Source organism: Haematobia irritans, chromosome 3 (genome assembly GCF_050003625.1).
Source record: "Haematobia irritans isolate KBUSLIRL chromosome 3, ASM5000362v1, whole genome shotgun sequence".
Classification (NCBI taxonomy): Eukaryota; Metazoa; Arthropoda; class Insecta; order Diptera; family Muscidae; genus Haematobia; species Haematobia irritans.
Genome location: NC_134399.1, coordinates 101826736 through 101841967, shown reverse-complemented (window position 1 = coordinate 101841967; position 15232 = coordinate 101826736). Strand labels below are relative to the sequence as shown.

Genomic DNA, 15232 nt, shown 5'->3' with positions numbered 1-15232 from the left:
ACGCCCAAGCAACAAAATCGGGAAATCGGTCCATATGGGGGCCATACCATGGACCAATAGGTATCATTTTCGGTACACTTTTTGATGGTCCTAAAATACTTCTAGATTTCCAATTTCAGGCAAATTGGATAAAAACTACAGTTTTTCTAAGCCAAAGACCCCAAATCGGGAGGTCAGTTTATATGGGGACTATATCAAAACTTGGACCGATATAGCCCATCTTCGAACTTGACCTGTCTGCAAACAAAAGACGAATCTGTGCCAAACTTCAGGACGATAGCGCCATTATTGAAGGCTGTAGCGTGATTAGACCGATAGACAGACGGACATGCTAATATCGTCTTAGAATTTCTCCCTGATCAAGAATATATAGACTTTATATAGTCGGAAATCGATATTTCGATGTGTTACAAACAGAATGACAAACTTATTATACCCCCGTCAACATTCTATGGTGGGGGGTATTAAAATGCGTTTTCTACACTAAACAAAATTCGTATTTGGACATGACATCATTGGCCTCACAACACTATTCATTTTCAGTGTAGTAATACTCTTATATGTTAATTTAAATTCAATCATTTTACTTTATTATTTGCATTATATATAAAAAAATTAACAATTTAAAACTACATATAACAATTTGATAGGATAAAAAATCCTCTAAGCTTCATATAAATTATTGACATCATATGATTCAGATGTGGAACATAAATTGGGATATTGAGGATTTGTTCCCGAGGTGCATGAAGTTGCTGCAGAACTACAACTTTTGTAAATAGGCATAGTTCCAACATTGGTTCGGGCATAATTACAGGCGATTAAGAATATTTGTTTCGAGGAATCATTATCATCATAAGTGGCAGCAGCACAACCAAGACGTATACTTGGAGCATTTACCATCACAGTAAAGTGGCCAATTTTCCTATAGGAAAAATTTGGGAAGGATATTAAAATTTATTGTGATTCATATTTGGTATTCATTTTTAACTTACGGTCCCGAATAGTTCACAGGATAAGCATCAATGTAATTCATGTTACAGTCTTTTACTTCATCATACCACATATCCATACCAATTTTGGCCAGTTCAACATAATTTGGGGTACCCGAATAGGATCTCCAGGCTAAATTTTGTCCGGCATATTTGAAAGAGTCGGTGTTGCGGCATTTATCATGCAGCATTTTACACTGATGAACATTGAGAGCAGCCAATGAAGCTAATTCATCATCCCATTGCATGGTAGCCATGCGGCAGGCTGGTGAATGATTGGGTGCCTCTCCTCCGGCCACTAAATTACGTTTCTCATTGTGATAGTTGATAATGCTGGTCTTTAGCGAGTCGTCCATTTCGACCATTGCAGCATTTGAGGGACAAGATGAAGCGAAATTCTGGGGTAAAAGTAATAAAGCAATTTTCAGATTAGCTATAGGCAAAGTCATTAACCAACTATTCAATACTTACTCCACTATTTCCACAGGCTATGTGATTACCACCGCTACAGACAACAGTGGAACAATAGTCAGTGGCTAAAGCAAATCCTATTAGAGCTAAAAAACATAGAATTGCTATTAAATTATTCATTTTGCTCTGATGTTGTTTTGAAGTTATTGTTGAATTATGATATTTAAATTTAAAATTCAATCTCTTTTTATACAATAACCCATACTCTAGTCTAGGTTCAAGACCTAGTCGATTTCATTATAAAGTTCAAGTTGAAACGACCTATGTATGAGTTTTATTTACTAACTCTGTCATTTGACCTAGACAGCAATGTTTTGTCAACATTGTTACCTTATTGGTTTTAAACATCTGCGTTATAGACAATTACAAATATGTCTAACTCCAACTGTTGTAATAGAAATTTCTAAAACGATAAATATTTGTTTAATATAATTATACTCTAAACCATATAGTAGTTAGGGTATAATAGCTTTGATCTGCAAAAATATATGCCTACCAGAAATATTGATTTTAGATCCCAAAAAATATGTTTCGATAGACTCAGAACCAGGGCTGTGGAGTCGGAGTCTGAAGATTTTGCTGGAGTCGGAGCCGGAGTCGTAAAAATTTTGCTCGACTCCGACTCCGGCGACAAAACACTTCATATCTTAGTAACTAAAGAAATATTTCGACAAATTAGATTCCATTAGGGTTTTTAATCGAACAACGAAAAACGAAGTAATGAATTTCAGGCCATTCAAAGTGTATTTATATGGGTGATTTTACGGTGATATAAAAATTAGGTTTTACTAAAATATGATCAAAAATTGATCAATTGTATTGTCCATTTTTAACATATTAAAATATCGATTTTTCACCATATATGCACTCTTGATAAAGGTACAATTTTAAGGCAATATAGCCGTAGAACTTAACGTTCTAAATTTTTTGGCAGGCATATCGAGTTCGAAGATGGGCCATACCGGACAATTTTGTGAGGTGTTAGCATATAAACCCACCTTCCGATTTGTTTTAAGAAGTTTTTACCAGTTTTTATTTAGAGTTATTTGAATTTAGAGTTATTTGATCTATAAATAAATGCGGAAATTTTCCGTCGGCACAGATTTTGTATATGGAGATAATTACTTGAGAAATCTCCATATACACCCGATGTCCTTGGAAGCTGTAATTTTAAATTAAACCTCTGCCAACGTGCCATCTGAGCCGGTCTTTTGGGAGAATATTTATTTCATCAAAGCCACTCGAAATTCTTTACATTAAATTAATGGCCTTTAACAGGGATGATAAATTATGTTGTCGAAAAAGTACTAACAAGTATATACGGCCGTAAGTTCGGCCAGGCCGAAGCTTATGTACCCTCCACCACACGGATGAAAAAGACTGTTTTTCATATGTTTGGCTATAAACATTATATGTTTGGAACACAAATTTTTAAACACAATATTTTTGAGTGCAAGCATATAATGTTCATAAACTAGCATAACATGTTTGGGACATATATGTTAATATGTTAGAACATATTATGTTTGGGACATAAAATGTTTGTAAATATAATATGCTTGGATGCAAACATATATTAATTTAGAAATAGCCTATAAACATATATGTGTTTAGTAGCTTGGAGCGCTATTTAACAGGGAACGATATTGAATTAAGTTGGTGGTTGTTGCTTGTTATTACAAAATTAACATTTTATTTTTCCTTGAGCAATTGATCAGCTACTTCTTTGATCCTTACAAACTGTGTGGTCCGCTGTTCGAATCCCCGTCCTGCAAAAGGTAAAATTAAAATAAAAAATCATAAAATTGAATAATTTCTTCTACAATGTTTGTATTACAGAAAAAGGTGCTAAGAACTAAAAAATCTCGTGGAAGTGAGAAAGATGTCGGGGAATATACAATTGGGCAGAAACAAAATTTTGAGCATTCAGGTCGAAAACCTATGTTGTTAGCACCTATATTACCTGTTTATTTTCATAATTCATTATGATTGTAAATATATAAATAAATAAATAAAATTTTGAGCACAATATTGTTTGGGAGAATTTTTTTAAGCATATAATATTTTTGGGTGCAAAATGCTTCCAAACATATTATATGGTCACATAATAACATATTGTTTTTTGGAAGACAACATTATTGAATTTGGATGCAAAAATACAAAATGTTTGGAACTTAGACTACCCAAACATATATTGTTTAGACCAATATGCTTTCAAACATATTATATATTGGAAGAGATCAAACATATAAATGTTTGGGCAATACCCAAAAATATATATGCTTGAAGCAAAATATGTTTGGGAGTATATGTTACAGAAGCGATTTTTTGTGAGCGTGCATGGATTGCATATAAACTTCTTCTAAACGTACCAAGAGGCTTCAAAACCAAATCTCGGGATCGGTTTATATGGGGGCTATATATGATTATGGAATGATATGGACCACTTTTGGCATGGTTGTTAAATATCATATACTACCACCACGTACCAAATTTCAAACAGATCGGATGAACTTTGCTTCTCCAAAAGGCGCCGGAGGTCAAATCTGGGGATCGGTTTATATGGGAGCTATATATACTTATGAACTGATATGAACCAATTCCTGCATGGTTGTTGGATACCATATACTAGCATCACGTACCAAATTTCAACCGAATCGGATGAGTTTTGCTCTTCCAGGGGCTCCGGAGGTCAAATCTGGGAATCGGTTTATATGGGAGCTATATATAACTATGGACCGATTTCGACCAATTTTTGTATGGGTGTTTGAGGCCATATATTAACAGCACGTACCAAATTTCAACTGAATCAGATGAATTTTGGTTTTCCAAGAGGCTCCGGAGGACAAACCTGGTGATCGGTTTATATGGGAGCTATATATAATTATGGACCGATGTGGACCAATTTTTGCATCGTCATTAACATCATAACATTATGTACCAAATTTCAACCGGATCGGATGAAATTTGCTTCTCTTAGAGGCTCCGCAAGCCAAATCGGGGGATCGGTTTATATGGGGGCTATATATAATTATAGACCGATGTGGACCAATTTTTACATGGTCATTAGAGACCATATACTAACACCATGTACCAAATTTGCTTCTCTTAGAGGCTCCGCAAGCCAAATCGGGGGATCGGTTTATATGGGGGCTATATATAATTATGGACCAATTTTTGCATGGTTGTTAGAGACCATATACTAACACCATGTACCAAATTTCAGACGGATCGGATGAAATTTGCTTCTCTTAGAGGATCCTCAAGCCAAATTTTGGGGTCCGTTTATATGGGGGCTATACGTAAAAGTGAACCAATATGGCCCATTTGCAAAACCATCTGACCTACATCAATAGCAACTACTTGTGCCAAGTTTCAAGTCCATAGCTTGTTTCGTTCGGAAGTTAGCGTGATTTCAACAGACGGACGGACGGACATGCTCAGATCGACTCAGAATTTCACCATGACCCAGAATATATATACTTTATGGGGTCTTAGAGCAATATTTCGATGTGTTACAAACGGAATGACAAAGTTAATATACCCCCTATCCTATGGTGGAGGGTATAAAAACAATATTTTCTGGTCACTTGCATTTTCCCTCACATTTTTCTCACTTCCACGAGGTTTTTTAGTTCTTAGCACCTTTTTCTGTAATACAAACAATGTAGAAGAAATTTTTCGATTTTATATTTTTTTTAAATTTTACCTTTCGCCTGGACGGAGAATCGAACCGCGGACTATGCAATTTGTAAGCTAGCACACTATCCACTGAGCTACGTAGCTGTTATTGTCATCATGGCTTGATAATGAGTTTCCGGACTCTGCCCCAGGGAAATTAACAATAATTGATTTGTATGCAAAATTCAAGCGTGGTGAAATGAGCACGGAGGACGGTGAACGCAGTGGACGCCCGAAAGAGGTGGTTACCGACGAAAACATCAAAAAATCCACAAAATGATTTTGAATGACCTGACCTAGGGCAAATTTAGTTTGGGATCTATGTCCTTCCCTTATGACCCCCCATTGCGTCATTACTTGCGTTATGTATCACGCACATAGCGTGTTTCGTTCGCTCCATTGTCAGAATAAATTTTCCAGTTGAGAATTGATCCTTTCCTTAATTTTTGTTTTTTAAAAATTACTACATTTAGACCACTGCTAGACAATGTTTAGACAAAATTTTTTGCAAATGGTTAATTCATATTCAATTTATTTATACAGCAACAAAAGTTTTCATTTTGTCTATCGATTACAAATAAAATCTAGAACCATTTGTTGACGGAATATTGCTCCTTAGCGGAACACAAGTTGGGGAAGTTCTTATTGGTGCCAGTTTTACAGCCAGAGGCAGCCTTGGGACATGAAGCATAAATGGGATGGTCCATCATGTTGGTGGTGGCGTAGTTACAAGCAACCAAATAGCCCTTGTAGGGTTGACCGGGTACGGAATAAGTGGAAGCAGCACAACCAACACGAACATTGCGATCAGCAACCATGACAGTGAAATGTCCAATTGCTCTGTGGAAGAAGCAAACCAATGAAAATCAATCCCATCGAAAATTGCGAAGGGTTTAATACTTACGGTCCACTATAGCTCTTGGGGTATTTCTTGATGTATTGCATTTTGCTATCCTTGACTTCTTCGTACCACATATTCACAGCCTTATTCAACATATCAACATCATTTGCACTACCCATGAAGCCCATCCAAGCCAAATTCTGACCGGAATATTGGAAGGTCTTGGTGTTGCGACATTTATCGTGGGCCATTTTACATTGACGAACATTAAGAGCAGCAATTTTAGCCAATTCATCGTCCCATTTCATAGTGGCCATACGGCAGGCAGGTTCATGGTTGGGATGGCCTCCTCCAGCAATCAAATTACGTTTGGTGTTATGGGCCTTGACGATAACCTTCTTGAGCTTGTCATCAATATTGATCATAGTAGCATCGGAAGGACAAGATGGTTCGAAAGCCTGTAAGTTAAGAAGAATATGTCCTGTATATCAATTCAATAGTGGAAATGTTAGTTTTCATCTTACACCATTGTGGCGACAGGCAATATGGCTATAGCCATTTCTACACAAATCGGGTGAGCAATAGTCAGTTTGACCATAAGCTCCAATGACCAACAACGAGGCTGAGAACAAGAATACAGATAAGCTTTGCATATTGAATAGTTCTTTAAAATCAACTATACAACTGATGAAGATTAGAACTATAGGCGGATACTTTTATAGTCCCAGGTTCTCGTCAATTGCATCTATGTAAACTAACATGAAACAAAGATGACTTTACGCGATATTCAGCAAATATTTGCTCTTATTTATTGTCTCTATTATAAATGTTTTGTGTATTTAATGAAAATATTTGCATATGCATAGTCTTATATAAAGTCTTCAAATGTTTTCTTTTGGTTTGCAATTGTTTCTGACGTATGAATAACCGCATAACCATATGTGAATATTGTTGACACCCCCTTTGAATTTTTTTAGATATTCAGGATGTAAATGAAGCTGTATTTATCGCCACGACAAGACGAAAGTTTATACAAAATAATTTCTGCATATAAAAATTGCTGGGTAATTATCCATATAAACTACCCAGCAAAAAAAATGGAAGTTCTTCCAAAGGCACAACTTTAAAAGCACTTCCACAAGATACACTCCCAATGATGTTCTTTATTTTAACTACCTAGGAAGTTCTTTTAATTCAATGTTTTTATAACTTTTTTTTTTTAATACTTTTAATGAGTAATTTTAACTTTTTGTGCTTCAAATAGGTTAAAAACAGAGTAAGAATTCATAAAATGGTACAAATCATTTAAATTTTGTCGAAAAAAGCTAAATCCAATCTGAAAAAATTGTGAATTTTTGAAATTGTTTGAGGTCGAACGTTTCGGACAAGCGTTAAAGTCCATTAAAAATTATAAAAAATTATAAAAATTATTTATTTGACAAAATATCACAGAATTTTTTAATTTACATCCAGAACATTGAATTCGGATCACACCTAAAGAAGTGATGCAAATTCAGTGGAACGGCTGTTGAAATGGAGGACTTCCGTCCTATGACAAGCCCATGTTAAATTCATCGCTTCTGCGTCAATTTTGCACCACTTCCGGATCCAAAAAGAACATTTTCATTACTTTTTTGGCGACGCTTTTTTTGCTGGGTATTAATACAGCCCAGCAAAAAAATTGGAAGTTCTTCCAGACTTTAAAAGCACTTCCAGAAGATGTACTCCCAATGATGTTCTTTATTTAAACTACACAGGAAGTTCTTTTAATTCAATTTTTATAACTTGATTTTTTCATATTTTTAATGGGTAATGTTAACTTTTTTTGTTTCAAATAGGTTAAAAACAGAGTAAGGATTCATAAAATGGTACAAATTTTAAAAAAATTTTTTCGAAAAAAAAGCTAAATCCAATCTGAAAAAATTGTGAATTTTTGAAAATATTTGAGGTCAAACGTTTCAGACAAGCATTGGAATCCATTAAAAATTATAAAAATTATTTATTTGACAAAATATTACAGAAATTTTTAATTTACATCCAAAACATTGAATTCGGATCACACCTAAAGAAGTGATGCAAATTCAGGGCAACGGCTGTTGAAATGGAGGACTTCCGTCCTATGACAAGCCCATGTTAAATTCATCGCTTCTGCGTCAATTTTGCACCACTTCCGGATCCAAAAAGAACATTTTCATTACGTTTTTGGCGACACTTTTTTCGCTGGGATGGTAACTTAATTAATTCAAATATAAATATACATTGTCATGAATCTCCTTTAGATTTAGATTATCTAGGAACTATTAAACCGTACTATGAATATGTCCCCGTCCTACCTATCTATTTATATACCAATTAAGAACTTAACTGATAAAAAAATCAGTTAGACTTAAGCGGAATTTGAATTTCTCGTTCTAAATGATCCTTCAAGATTCTTAATGCATTTTCTCGCACAAACAAATTGCCTATAAAATATTTAATAACAAGCGTAATCTTCAGTTTTTTTTCGCTTTGTTCGCTTGTCGTTTTGCATATTCACTAAATTTGTGTTTAAGTTAATCAAAAGTAATTGCTCTTAGTAAGACAATTTTGTCCATTGTCCCAATGTCGACTCAATCGACGATATAACTGGTGGTTACTATACCATTGTTTCTCAATTTATTGAAGATGCTAGTTCTCTCATGTCATGCAAATAAACCTCCAAGATTCTGAATTAGCAAATTTTGTTGAATTGAATACAAACCAAAATCATAAAGAAAGAAATTCAGAGATATATTTTTGCTACAAATCCTCAAATTACCACCAAGATGGACAGGCTGGAAAAAATTTAAATTTTCACCTGTTTTTTAAAGTTTTGCAAAAATAACGTTACTTTTTCAAAATTAGCAATATTTTATTTTTTTTTAATGAAAACCAAATACTAAATAAAGGGTGATACGGTCAAAATTTGGTCAAGGGAAAACGCGTGTAAATCGGTGAAATCGTTTATTTAAAAAATCAAATTAAATTCCTTTTTCAAGTTCAATTAGTATAAAATTCAGGAAAAATATTCAGTTAGGCTTTCGCTTTTCCAAATCCGAATTGCCGGGCCTCACGCTTGACATCTGCCATCAGATTTTGTACGCAGTAAGCCAGTTTGTCTTGAAGTGCTGCTTGTCCTTAGCAGTTTTTTGGTCTTCTTTAGGTTCCGTTTGACAATAGCCCAGTATTTCTCAATTGGGCGGAGCTCTGGCGTGTTGGGAGGGTTCTTGTCCTTGGGAACCACCTGCACGTTGTTGGCGGCGTACCACTCCATGGCCTTTTTACCGTAATGGCAAGATGCCAAATCCGGCCAAAACAGTACGGAACAACCGTGTTTCTTCAGGAAAGGCAGCAGACGTTTATTCAAACACTCTTTCTCGTAAATTTCTTGGTTGATAGTCCCGGAAGCTATGAAAATGCTGCTTTTCAAGCCACAGGTACAGATGGCTTGCCAAACCAGATATTTCTTTGCGAACTTTGACAGTTTTATGTGCTTGAAAATATCTGCTACCTTTCCCCTTCTTTTTGCCATATAAAACTCCTGTCCCGGAAGCTGCTTTGACGTAGGTTTCGTCGTCCATTACCACTCAGTCAAACTTCGTCAGCATCGTCGTGTACAGCCTCCGGGATCGCGCTTTGGCCGTCGTATTTTGTTTATCATCGCGATTTGTAGTCACTACCTTCTTGTAAGTCGATAGTCCGGCAAGTTTTTTTGACTCGATGCACGGTTTTAGACGATACACCCAGCTTATTTGCGGCATCTTGGAGAGAGAGGCTAGGGTTTCGCTTGAAACTACCGGCAACTCTCTTTGTCGTCTCAGCGGCTTCCGGTTTTCGATTTCCCCCCGATCCAGACTTCCTGGCTGTCGACAAACGTTCCACTTTTATTACATTTGTAACGGTTGATTTGGCAACTTTTAGCGATTTTGCCAGCTTTGCGTGCGAGTAGCTCGGATTTTCGCGATGCGCGAGCAAAATTTTGATACGCTGCTCTTCTTGCTTGGACGGCATTTTGACAACTGAAGAGTGAATTCCAAAATCAAAATAGGAGCAACATTCTACACAAACGCACACCTTCAAAATGAGGGTTGTTCAGGTTTTGTAAATGCAAAATTGAAAGAAATACGCCAAGTTTATATTGACCTAATTTTGACCGTATCACCCTTTAAAATCAAACAAGTATATACAGCAGTAAGTTCGACCGGGCCGACTCTTAAATGCCCACCACCATCAATAAAATATAATAATTTTCAGTTGAAAACTGTTCGTCGCAGCGGGTTTCTTGATAATATAACAGGTTGGCTGATAAGTCCCCGGTCTAACAAAGAAAAACACATTTTTTTGTCTAAATTCGTTTTTATTATTCAACATAGTTCCCTTCAAGAGCGATACAACGATTATAACGACCTTCCAATTTGTTGATACCATTTTGGTAGTATTCCTTCGGTTTTGCCTCAAAATAGGCCGCAGTTTCGGCGATCACCTCTTCATTGCGAGCATCCTTTTGAGGTCTGAGAACAAGAAAAAGTCGCTGGGGGCCAAATCTGGAGAATACGGTGGGTGGGGAAGCGATTCGAAGCCCAATTCATAAATTTTTGCCATCGTTCTCAATGACTTGTGGCACGGTGCGTTGTCTTGGTGGAACAACACTTTTTTCTTCTTCATATGGGGCCGTTTTCTCGCGATTTCGACCTTCAAACGCTCCAATAACGCCATATAATAGTCACTGTTGATGGTTTTTCCCTTCTCAAGATAATCGATAAAAATTATTCCATGCGCAGCCCAAAAAACAGAGGTCATTACTTTACCAGCGGACTTTTGAGTCTTTCCACGCTTCGGAGACGGTTCACCGGTCGCTGTCCACTCAGCCGACTGTCGATTGGACTCAGGAGTGTAGTGATGGAGCCATGTTTCATCCATTGTCACATATCGACGGAAAAACTCGGTTGTATTACGAGTTAACAGCTGCAAACACCGCTCAGAATCATCAACACGTTGTTGTTTTTGGTCAAATGTGAGCTCGCGCGGCACCCACACCCAAAGAAAAAGTACTTTCCTCCGGAACAAAATTTTAGACAAACGAAATTCCTTTTAATATAAATTCCTTTTTAATAAAACTCGTATCTGTGACAAACGATGCAACAATTGTCTCTAATCTTTTTTATTTGCTTTTAAAGAAAATATGTTAGCTTCAAAAGGAAACTTTGTTTGTCTAAAATTTCGTTCCTCAGAAAAGAAAACTCTTCTTTCTGTGCATTTTGCACAGAGCTTCCGCATATCCAAATATTGATGAATGATATGACCAACACGTTCCTTTGATATCTTTAAGGCCTCTGCTATCTCGATCAGCTTCATTTTACGGTCATTCAAAATCATTTTGTGGATTTTTTTGATGTTTTCGTCGGTAACCACCTCTTTCGGGCGTCCACTGCGTTCACCGTCCTCCGTGCTCATTTCACCACGCTTGAATTTTGCATACCAATCAATTATTGTTGATTTCCCTGGGGCAGAGTCCAGAAACTCATTATCAAGCAAAGTTTTTGCTTCCATCGTGTTTTTTTCCTTCACAAACAGTATTTTATCAAAACACAAAATTCCTTTATTTCCATTTTTTCACAATAACAAAAGTTGCTTCACAAAAGACGCTCTATCTCACAAACTAATTGACTTAGAGACGTCACATTTTGACACGAATCATTTGAAGGTTAGTACTATATAAAAATAATATGAATTTAATACTAGCGACGCCATCAGACCGGGGACTTATCAGCCAACCTGATAAAGAAGCCAAATCTTTGGCTTTGAATCAATGCAAAACACAATAACATAATGGAGGGTCACAATCTTTGAATCCAAGTAAACTTTTTTTTGTTTAATTAAGAAACCATATTTCTGTAAAGTTTAGGATATTTTCATTTATTCGAAATTTGGCAGGATTGCAATACAAGGATACACGCAGTGTATATAAGTTATGGGTTATTAAGTCAACAGGTTGATGTTTTTCAAGCACAAAATGTTGAATGAGTTTAAAATGGCAAATTCATCACTTGATGGATGGCATAACAGTATCGTGTAAAATTCTTACACAGTAGGAAATAATACGAAAAAGTGTTTATTGCTGAGACAATAGACTCAGAAAAATATTTGAAAAGTATGGTGCAAAAAGATCTCTTTTGTGAGTTAGTGTTGCTTGGATGCACTTAAGCCAAACCCGGGACTATAAAAACACCCTCATTACTTGCAATATTCATCAGTTGTATAGTTGAGCTTTTCCAAGTAATCGGCCAATATGCAAAATTTATCTTTACTTTTATTCTCAGCCTCGTTGTTGGTCATTGGAGTCTATGGTCAAACCGACTATTGCTCACCCGATTTGTGTAGAAATGGCTATAGCCATATTGCCTGTCGCCACAATGGTGTAAGTTGAAGATCAGCATCTCCCCTCAAACTGAAACTGTATTCATGGGATATTTTTGTGATATTTCAGGCTTTTGGTCCCTCTTGTCCTTCCGATGCTACTATGATCAATATTGATGACAAGCTCAAGAAGGTTATCGTCAAGGCTCATAACACCAAACGTAATTTGATTGCTGGAGGAGGCCATCCCAACCATGAACCTGCCTGCCGTATGGCCACCATGCAATGGGACGATGAATTGGCTAAAATTGCTGCTCTTAATGTTCGTCAATGTAAAATGGCCCACGATAAATGTCGCAACACCAAGACCTTCCAATATTCCGGTCAGAATTTGGCTTGGATGGGCTTCATGGGTAGTGCAAATGATGTTGATATGTTGAATAAGGCTGTGAATATGTGGTACGAAGAAGTCAAGGATAGCAAAATGCAATACATCAAGAAATACCCCAAGAGCTATAGTGGACCGTAAGTATTAAATTCTTGGCAATTTTGGATGGGTAATTTTCATTGGTTTGCTTCTTACACAGAGCAATTGGACATTTCACTGTCATGGTTGCTGATCGCAATGTTCGTGTTGGTTGTGCTGCTTCCACTTATTCCGTACCCGGTCAATCCTACAAGGGCTATCTGGTTGCTTGTAACTACGCCACCACCAATATGATGGACCATCCCATCTATGCTTCATGCCCTAAGGCTGCCTCTGGCTGTAAAACTGGCACCAATAAGAACTTCCCCAACTTGTGTTCCGCTAAGGAGCAATATTCTGTCAACAAATGGTACTAGATTTGATTGATAATTATTGGAAATCTGTGTTGGAGTACGAATAAATTGACAAATAGTTAATTGTTTGCAAAAGGATGTGTTTAATTTATTTAAATGGAAACCAAATGTTGAACGATACGATATGTCAACTACTGTGGTACAGGGTATAAAAGTTTGTGCGTTTGTATGTAACGGCAAGAAGGACTAACCTGAGACCCATTGTTTCCCAGCATGAAAAATTGGAAGTTGTTTCACAACCATTTCCTTTAAAGAGCATACCGGGATCCTCCATCAATGTTTGTTCCGATCAAGCTCTTTTGTACCAGTTTTAGAGAATACGTTAGTTGGCCGTGTTAAATAAAGTTTTAGACAAGTAAATGTTGCAAATTTTTTCCACTTCCGATGAAGTTCTCTTGGACCAGTTTTAAAAAATACGTTATATCGCCGTCCTAAATGAAATTCGAAGTTTTGGACAGTTAAGTGAGGCAAAAACGAATAGACGACCAATAAAAATTAAAAAATAATGGGTTTCACTTCCATGCAAGTTCTTTTGAGAGGATTTTGGAAATTACGAGAATTTGCATTTCTTTATTGAATTTAAGTGGAAATATGTATTTCGACAAAAATATACGCCGAAAATAACAAAATGAAAACGACGTTAAAATAAACAAGTATATACAGCAGTAAGTTCGGCCGGGCCGAATCTTAAATACCCACAAGAAGTGAAATCGGCCTTACCAAATGGACAGGTAAAAATAAATGCGATACAAATTTTTGAGGGTCTAAAATACAAGTATATCAACATTTTTGTGCAAATCGGATAAAAACTACGGTTTCTAAAAGCAGAAGGAGTTAAATCTGGTGATCGCTCTATGTGGAGGCTATGCTAAAACATGGGTCGACACACACCATATTCGGCTGACATATTTGTGGTCAGCTGGATTCTAGAAGCCCAAGAAGTTCTATAGGGGCTATACCAAAACATGAAACATTTTCGACACACTTCTTTATGGTCCTAAGATACCTCTAGATTTCTAATTTCCAGTCAATATGATAAAAACTACGGATTCTAGAAGCCCAAGAAATAAAGTCGGGAAATCGGTCTATATGGGGATTATACCAAAAAATGGATCGATACACCTCAATTTCAGCATACCTATTTGTGGTCATAAAATACTTCCAAATTTCAAATTTCAGACAAATTGGATAGTAAATACAGTTTCTAGAAGCCCAAGAAATAAAATAGTGAGATCGGTTTATATGGAGGCTATACCAAAACATAGACCGATACACCCCAATTTCGGCACACCTATTTGTGGTCACAAAATACCTCTAGATTTCCAAATTCAGGCAAATGCAGTTTCTAGAAGCCCAAGAAGTAAAATCGGGAGATCGGTCTATATGGCGGCTATACCAAAACATGGACCGATAGAGACCATTTTCTACACACCTCTTTATGGTTCTAAAATACCTCTAGGTTATCAATTTCAGGCAAATCGGATAGAATATACAGTTTCTAGACGCCCAAGAAGCAAAATCGGGAGATCGGTCTATATAGGGGCTATACCAAAACATGGACCGATACGGACCATTTTCGACATACTTCCTAATGGACCCAAAATACCGTTAGATTTCCAAACTCAAGCAAATCCGATAGTAAATACAGTTTCTAGCAGCCCAAGAAGTAAAATCGGGAGATCGTTCTATATCACTTCACTTGGACCGATATGGACGATTTTCGACACACCTCTTTATGATCCAAAAATACCTCCAGATTTTCAATTTCAAGCAAAACAGTTTCTAGACTCCCAAGAAGCAAAATCGGGAGATCGGTCTATATGGGGGCTATACCAAAACATGGACCGATGAGCACCATTTTCGGCACACCTTTTTATGGTCCTCAAGTACATCTAGATTTCCAATTTCAGGCAAAAACTACGGATAAAAACTACGGTTTTTATAAGCTCAAGACCCAAAATCGGGAAGTCGGTTTATATGGGGACTATATCAAAACTTGGACCGATATAACCCATGCCAATCTCGTCTCCTT

At 36.6% G+C, this 15232-nt stretch overlaps 3 protein-coding genes across 3 annotated transcripts; 1 reads left to right on the top strand and 2 right to left on the bottom strand.

Annotated features, from left to right (window-relative positions):
* Positions 1–567: 567 nt before the first annotated feature.
* On the bottom strand, positions 568–1700 carry LOC142229360 (venom allergen-1-like). Its single transcript, XM_075299907.1, has 3 exons — positions 1464–1700; positions 996–1390; positions 568–925 (listed from the first exon to the last, which is right to left on the bottom strand). The coding sequence occupies exons 1-3, from the start codon at positions 1581–1583 to the stop codon at positions 664–666; spliced, it is 777 nt and encodes a 258-aa protein (XP_075156022.1). The 5' UTR covers positions 1584–1700; the 3' UTR covers positions 568–663.
* Positions 1701–5645: 3945 nt separating this feature from the next.
* LOC142232216 (venom allergen-1-like) lies at positions 5646–6691 on the bottom strand. The gene is made up of 3 exons (XM_075302946.1): positions 6510–6691; positions 6049–6443; positions 5646–5984 (listed from the first exon to the last, which is right to left on the bottom strand). Exons 1-3 carry the CDS (start codon positions 6636–6638, stop codon positions 5729–5731), a joined length of 780 nt encoding a protein of 259 aa, XP_075159061.1. The 5' UTR covers positions 6639–6691; the 3' UTR covers positions 5646–5728.
* A 5554-nt stretch (positions 6692–12245) lies between these two features.
* LOC142228997 (venom allergen-1-like) lies at positions 12246–13275 on the top strand. Its single transcript, XM_075299526.1, has 3 exons — positions 12246–12421; positions 12491–12885; positions 12948–13275. The coding sequence occupies exons 1-3, from the start codon at positions 12293–12295 to the stop codon at positions 13201–13203; spliced, it is 780 nt and encodes a 259-aa protein (XP_075155641.1). The 5' UTR covers positions 12246–12292; the 3' UTR covers positions 13204–13275.
* Positions 13276–15232: the final 1957 nt, after the last annotated feature.

What these genes read in the sequence shown, in the direction of transcription:
- LOC142232216 (XM_075302946.1), bottom strand. Translation starts at nt 6,638, where the DNA reads ATGCAAAGCTTATCTGTATTCTTGTTCTCAGCCTCGTTGTTGGTCATT. An exon ending in TTGCCTGTCGCCACAATGGT is followed by an intron (nt 6,444 to 6,509) that starts GTAAGATGAAAA and finishes CTTAACTTACAG; the next exon opens with GCTTTCGAACCATCTTGTCC. An exon ending in CCCAAGAGCTATAGTGGACC is followed by an intron (nt 5,985 to 6,048) that starts GTAAGTATTAAA and finishes CTTCTTCCACAG; the next exon opens with AGCAATTGGACATTTCACTG.
- LOC142229360 (XM_075299907.1), bottom strand. Translation starts at nt 1,583, where the DNA reads ATGAATAATTTAATAGCAATTCTATGTTTTTTAGCTCTAATAGGATTT. An exon ending in TAGCCTGTGGAAATAGTGGA is followed by an intron (nt 1,391 to 1,463) that starts GTAAGTATTGAA and finishes CTTTTACCCCAG; the next exon opens with AATTTCGCTTCATCTTGTCC. An exon ending in CCTGTGAACTATTCGGGACC is followed by an intron (nt 926 to 995) that starts GTAAGTTAAAAA and finishes TTTTTCCTATAG; the next exon opens with GAAAATTGGCCACTTTACTG.
- LOC142228997 (XM_075299526.1), top strand. Translation starts at nt 12,293, where the DNA reads ATGCAAAATTTATCTTTACTTTTATTCTCAGCCTCGTTGTTGGTCATT. An exon ending in TTGCCTGTCGCCACAATGGT is followed by an intron (nt 12,422 to 12,490) that starts GTAAGTTGAAGA and finishes GTGATATTTCAG; the next exon opens with GCTTTTGGTCCCTCTTGTCC. An exon ending in CCCAAGAGCTATAGTGGACC is followed by an intron (nt 12,886 to 12,947) that starts GTAAGTATTAAA and finishes CTTCTTACACAG; the next exon opens with AGCAATTGGACATTTCACTG.